Genomic DNA, 6142 nt, shown 5'->3' on the forward strand with positions numbered 1-6142 from the left:
TTTGTTCACACTCATCCCACTGAGCCCAGCCTGTGGATGCAGTCATTGTGTGAGGAAGGTCAATGGTTCTGTGGTTCTCTCTGTTCTGCCTTTACACAGCCATGCTGAGAAGCAGCATTTAAAGCCCTCTCCCTGTCACAGTTGTGTTTCAAGCTGTTACATTTTCTGTTTTGTAGTAGGAATGAACATTTCAGAGGCCTGCTCTGAAGCTCCTTCAGGGCAGAGCTAGGACTGAAGTCTCTTTTCTGTCCTTTCAGGTGATGCTCAGCTCAGACCTGAAGCCAAGCAGAGGCTGCTGCATTATGTGAAAGAGGAGCCCCAGGATGCAAATGGCTACTTCAATTTGGGGATGCTGGCCATGGATGACAAGAAGGACACAGAAGCAGAAGCCTGGATGAAGAAAGCCATCAGGCTGCAGCCCAACTTCCGCAGCGCTCTCTTCAATCTGGCGCTGCTCTATTCGCAGACAGCTAAGGAGCTGATGGCTCTGCCTGTCCTAGAAGACCTCCTCAGATACTACCCAGATCATACCAAAGGTTTGATTTTGAAAGGAGACATCCTGATGAACCAAAAGAAGGATATTGCTGGAGCCAAAAGGTGTTTTGAAAGGATTTTGGAGCTGGATCCCACCAATGTCCAAGGCAAACATAATCTCTGTGTGGTTTACTTTGAAGAGAGAGACTTAATAAAAGCAGAGAGGTGTTTGGTTGAAACACTGGCCCTGGCACCTCAGGAGGAGTACATCCAACGTCACCTAAGCATAGTCAGAAGTAAAATTGCCTCATCCAGTGCTGCAGAACAGCCAGCACTTCCAGCAGGTGGGACTGGGACAGGGACTGCAACTGCAGCAGCAGAAGGGAAAAAAACCTCCTTTCAACACTTGAACGAAGTCAAAAGTGAGCAGAAAGCTACCCCAGCAACAGCTGAGGACAATAAAGGACACTCCAAAAGCAAGAAACGAACAGAGAAAGTCAGTGTGGACAAAGAGAGCCCAAAAAAGTCCTCAGAAGAAATCAAAGATATTGAGAAAAAGAGAGTGGCTGCTCTGAAAAGGCTGGAGGAGATTGAGAGGATATTGAATGGTGAATAGTCTTCAGCAGCTGCCAGCAGGATCAGGGCAGGAGGCTGCTTCTGATTGGGAGTCTGTGATCCAGCTGGAAAGTGGTCTGACGAATAACTGACTGCATATCACTGAGCAGGCAGCAAGAGGCATTGCAGTGCTTGGTGTGAGGAAAGTGCAGGGTTTCAGCAGGATTCATACAGTGGCTGGGTTGGAAGGGACCCCAAAGACCATCCAGTTCAAATCCCCTGCCATGGGCAGGGACACCTCCCACCAGCCCAGATTGCTCAAGGCCTCATCCAGCCTGGCCTTGAGCACCTCCAGGGAGGAGGCATCCACAGCCTCCCTGGGCAACCTGTGCCAGTGTCTCACCACCCTCACTGCAAAGGATTTCTTCTAATCTCCAGTCTAAATCTTCCCTCTTCCAGTTTTAATCCATTCCCTCTTGTCCTGCCACTCCAAACCCTTGTAAAAGTCCCTCTCCAGCTTTCCTGTAGCCCCACTCAGGTTCTGGAAGGCCATTGCAATGTTACCCTGTAGCCTTCCCTTCTCCAGGATGAACAGCCCCAGCTCCCTCAGCTTGTCCCCATAGCAGAGCTGCTCCAGCCCTTGGCTCATCCTTGTGGCCCTCCTCTGGGCTCACTCCAACAGCTCTGTGTCTTTCCGTTGGGGACACCAGAACTGGAGGCAGGATTGGAGGTGGGGTGTCAGCAGAGCAGAGTCAAGGGGCAGAATCCCCTCTCTAGCACCACTGGCCACATTCCTCTTGATAATGTTAACATTATCAACGTTTCATGGATTGGGGCTGGACATTAGGAGGAAGCTTTTCACAGTGAGAGTGGTGAAGCACTGGAACAGGTTGCCTAGAGAGTAGGTGGAGGCCCCATCCCTTCAGATATTCCAGATCAAACTTGATGTGGCCTTGAGCAACCTGCTCCAGTTGAAGATGCCCCTGCTGACTGCAGTGGGGTTGGCCAAGATGACTTTTGAGGGTCCCTTCCAACCTGATGATGCACTCTGTGATTTCAGTTTACACACCATCCCTTGATACCTTTGTAGACAAAAACCAACCCTTTTCTTTACAGTGTTTGGTGGCTGAACTTACCAGAGAGTCATCCAACTGCCACTGGTTGTAGACTAGGAGGAGGCAACACCACACCTAGGTTTTCAGTTGTGTTCTAAAGATGGAGCTAAAGATGTTGAAAGGATGCAATTAAAGGTGGAACTGAGTGTCCTAAAGGTGGCACAAGCTGTCTTCTAAAGCTGGATGCAAACCCCTTTTGATTGTTACTCCCACTCCTTCTGGTTTGTAGTTTGACCTGCTAGAAATCTGATGGTGCTGTTAAGATCTTCCTGCTTTTATTTTAAAGGATTTGTGTGGGTTTGGGTTTTTTTTTCATCTTCACCTGTCATTCCTCTGGTTACTTTAAAAACTGATGTCCAAAACTCTGCTTTTCTTACTCTTTTGGTTCCCCCTCCTCTCATCCCCCAGTTCATTGGATGCTGATCAAGGCACTCTTGGCACAGTAACCAGTATGTTATGCAGTGGTCCTTACTCACTTTGTATCTGGATTGAGCCCTTGGTGTAGTAAAGTCTTTGTTTCTAGCAAAGTAGCTTTACTCTTTCTGTCAAGATCACAGAGTTTCTCTTCCCATGCCTTTTTACACCACCACTACAAGCAGCTTGCTGAAATCAAGGGGATAATGAACCCACTGAATAAGCACAAGTGCAGCTGGGGAGGAACAACCCCATGCACCAGTACAGGTTAGGGATCCTCCTGCTGGAAAGCAGCTCCATGGAGAAGGACCTTAGAGGCCTGGTGGACAGCAAGTTATCCAATGTGCCCTTGTGGCCAAAAAGGCCAATGGCATCCTGGGGTCCATCAAGGAAAGGCTGTCCAGCAGGTATCATAGTATCATAGTATAGTCTAGTATCATAGTATCATAGTCTAGGTCTAGGGAGGTTCTCCTGTGTGAGACCACACCTGGAATACTGTGTCCAGTTTTGGGTTACTCAGCTCAAGAGGGACAGGGATCTGCTGGCAAGAGTCCAAAGGAGGCTGTGAGGATGGTGAAAGGATGTGAGTGTGTCACCTATGAAGAAAGGCTGAGAGACCTGGGGCTCCTTAGCCTGGAGAAGAGAAGGCTGAGAGGAGATCTGATCAATGTGTAAGGATTGGTGTCAAGGAGAAGGGACCAGGCTCTTTTCAGTGGTGGCCTGTGCTAGGACAAGAGGCAATGGACACAGACTGGAACCCAGGAAGTTCCACCTCAACATGAGGAGAAACTTCTTTGGTGTGAGGGTGCTGGAGCCCTGGAGCAGGCTGCCCAGAGAGGCTGTGGAGTCTCCTCTGGAGATTTTCCAAAGCCACCTGGATGCTTTCCTGTGCGACCTGCCTTGGGTGATGCTGCTTTGGCTGGGGGGGGTTGGACTCAATAAACTTTGCAGGTCCCTTCCAACCTCTAATGCTCTGTGATTCAGTGAGTGTGGCTCCAGCAGAGAGCATGTGAAGCATGGATTCAATGTGGAACCATTCCCACACCAGACTGCACTCTCTGCACTGTCTGTAGAAAACTTCCTGCCCAGTGACAGGACAAGGGGAAATGGGCACAAACTGGAACATAAGAAGTTCCATCTAAACATCAGGAGGGTGCTGGAGCCCTGGAGCAGGCTGCCCAGAGAGGTGGTGGAGTCTCCTCTGGAGACTTCCCAAACCCACCTGGATGTGTTCCTGTGTGGCCTGCTCTGGGTGACCCTGCTTTGGCAGGGGGGTTGGGCTGGATGCTTTCCAGGGGTCCCTTCCATCCCCTGCCATTCTATGACTCTATGACTGTAGCCATGTTTAAGCCAGGGAAGTGTGGATGCCCTCCTTGCAGCCACTGCTGGTTTGCTCCTTTGTCACAGGTGTGTGGGTTTTATTAAACACTTACTTTGCTCAAATACTTCCTTTTCCCCATTCTGATCTCTGACACAGAATGAAAACCTTTGCCAGTTCCACTCTTGCTGTTATCCTCCTGCAGTGCCTTTATTTAGTCATTTCAATCTACCACCTAAACCAAAGTTTTGTACTTAATGATGAGAAGGAAAGAAAGGAGAGGAAGAAAAAGAAAGGCAAGAGCTGGGTTGAGGAATAATTTAATGAAGCACTAAACCTGGCTCTTACTTTTCATCTTGTCTCTCATTTCATGCTGTGGAACTGCTGTTTAAACTTAATCCTCTCTCCTCAACTTTCTGCCCTGGGCAGTGAGCCAGGTCCTAAGATGTGCTACTTATCTCTGGGAGAGATCTTCCCTGCTTGAAGGCCTTGCATAGACCTCTTCTTTATCATGGATCATTTGCAGAGGTTACCACAACAATTGCCTGGCAATAAGTGGAGTGGAGGGAGGGAAGGGGTTGAGGGGGTAAAAAATGAGGGTTTAAAAGGCATGATTTAAAAGCTCCAGGCAACAGCAGGTATGTGGTGTGCTGCTGCTCTTCATACACATGGCTGAAGTGCTGCTTCTAGTGAAGAATCTGCTGGCCACAGCTTGAAAATTGCTGTCTGGCCCTCTGTGGATAGATTGGGGGCTTGGAGGTTAAACAGTTGGGTTGTAACCTTTGTAGAAGCTTTAACTTGCAGGTTAAGAAGGACATGGATCTAATGGAGAGGGTCCAGAGGAGGCCACAAAGATGATCAGAGGGCTGGAGGACCTCTCCTAAGAGGACAGACTGGGAAAGTTGGAGAAGAGAAGGCTCTGGAGAGACCTTAGATCAGCCTTCCAGTACCTGAAGGGGGCTACAGGAAAGCTGGGGAGGGACTTTTCACAAGGGCATGGAGTGTAAGATGAGGGGGAATGGATTGAAGCTTGAGGAGGGCAGATTTAGACTGGAGGTGAGAAAGAAATTCTTGGCAGTGAGGGTGGGGAAACACTGGTACAGGTTGCCCAGGGAGGCTGTGGCTGTCCCCTCCCTGGAGGTGTTCAAGGCCAGGCTGGTGAAGAGCTTCTTCCTACTATCTAAACCATGAGGAACATCTTGCAGGTTTTAGGTGAGGTTGTGAATTCTCTGTCCCTTCTCCACTGTTACCAGGAATGTGGAGCCTTGAAGGACTGCAGGTGGAAGTGAGCATTAAAATCCAGCATGCTATGGAGGTTCTCTCTACCTCCCCAGCATCTGTGTTTGTTCCTGAGGTGCAGTTATCAGGGCATTGTCTTTTTCCACACACAGAGGGAGGTATTTTTAATTGGATGTGTATTCATCCAGGCACAATGAGAGGAGGTGGGGGAGGAAAATGCAACAATGGCAGGATGTCTTAACCAAAAGTAGAAGGCATAGATCTTCATTTTCAACATACCACCTTGAGCATGTACTCACCTTCATTTGGCTGTGTTGCACCCAGCCCCCTGCACTCGGCACTGGGGAGGCCACACCTCGAGTACTGGCTTCAGTTTGGGGCCACTCACTCCAAGAAGGACTTTGAGCTGCTGGAGGGTGTTCAGAGAAGGGCAACAAAGCTGGGGAGGGGTCTGGAGCACAGCCCTGGGAGGAGAGGCTGAGGGAGCTGGGGTTGCTTAGCCTGGAGAAGAGGAGGCTCAGGGGAGACCTTGCTCTCTCCAACTCCCTGAAGGGAGGTTGTAGCCAGGAGGGGGGTGGTCTCTTCTCCCAGGCAAGCAGCACCAGAACAAGAGGACACAGTCTCAAGCTGTGCCAGGGGAGGTTCAGGCTGGATGTTAGGAAGAAATTCTTCCCAGCAAGAGAAATTGATCATTGGAATGTGCTGCCCAGGGAGGTGGTGGAGTCACCATCACTGGAGGTGTTTAGGAAGAGCCTGGATGAGGCACTTGGTGCCATGGTTTAGTTGATCAGATGGTGTTGGATGATAGGTTGGACTGGATGATCTCAGAGGTCTTTTCCAACCTGGTTAATTCTATTCTATTCTGTATCACACCCAGCTGGTCTACAGATAAGGATGAACTCAAGACAGCAGTGCTCTATACTTCCATCCTGCATTCAGTCTTCCTTCTCATCCTAGTAGCAGTTGTGCTACAGTTTAGGGCAGTAAGAAAATAAATCTTAGGCACCAATCCAGTTCTCCCTGGGAC

The 6142-nt window shown here is 49.4% G+C and overlaps 1 protein-coding gene across 3 annotated transcripts in view; it reads left to right on the forward strand.

Annotated features, from left to right (window-relative positions):
- The window catches only part of TMTC3 (transmembrane O-mannosyltransferase targeting cadherins 3), a 31595-nt gene extending 28924 nt beyond the window's left edge, over positions 1-2671 (forward strand). For all 3 annotated transcript variants that reach the window (XM_068142801.1, XM_068142803.1, XM_068142802.1), the window contains one exon: positions 258-2671. In XM_068142801.1, the coding sequence (XP_067998902.1) occupies positions 258-1090 (833 nt within the window). In that variant the 3' untranslated portion in view covers positions 1091-2671. The remainder of the gene's footprint in view (positions 1-257) is intronic.
- Positions 2672-6142: the final 3471 nt, after the last annotated feature.

The sequence above is a fragment of the Melanerpes formicivorus genome, unplaced genomic scaffold (assembly GCF_026170545.1).
Source record: "Melanerpes formicivorus ecotype bairdi unplaced genomic scaffold, bMelFor1.0.p_v2 SCAF_8, whole genome shotgun sequence".
Classification (NCBI taxonomy): domain Eukaryota; kingdom Metazoa; phylum Chordata; class Aves; order Piciformes; family Picidae; genus Melanerpes; species Melanerpes formicivorus.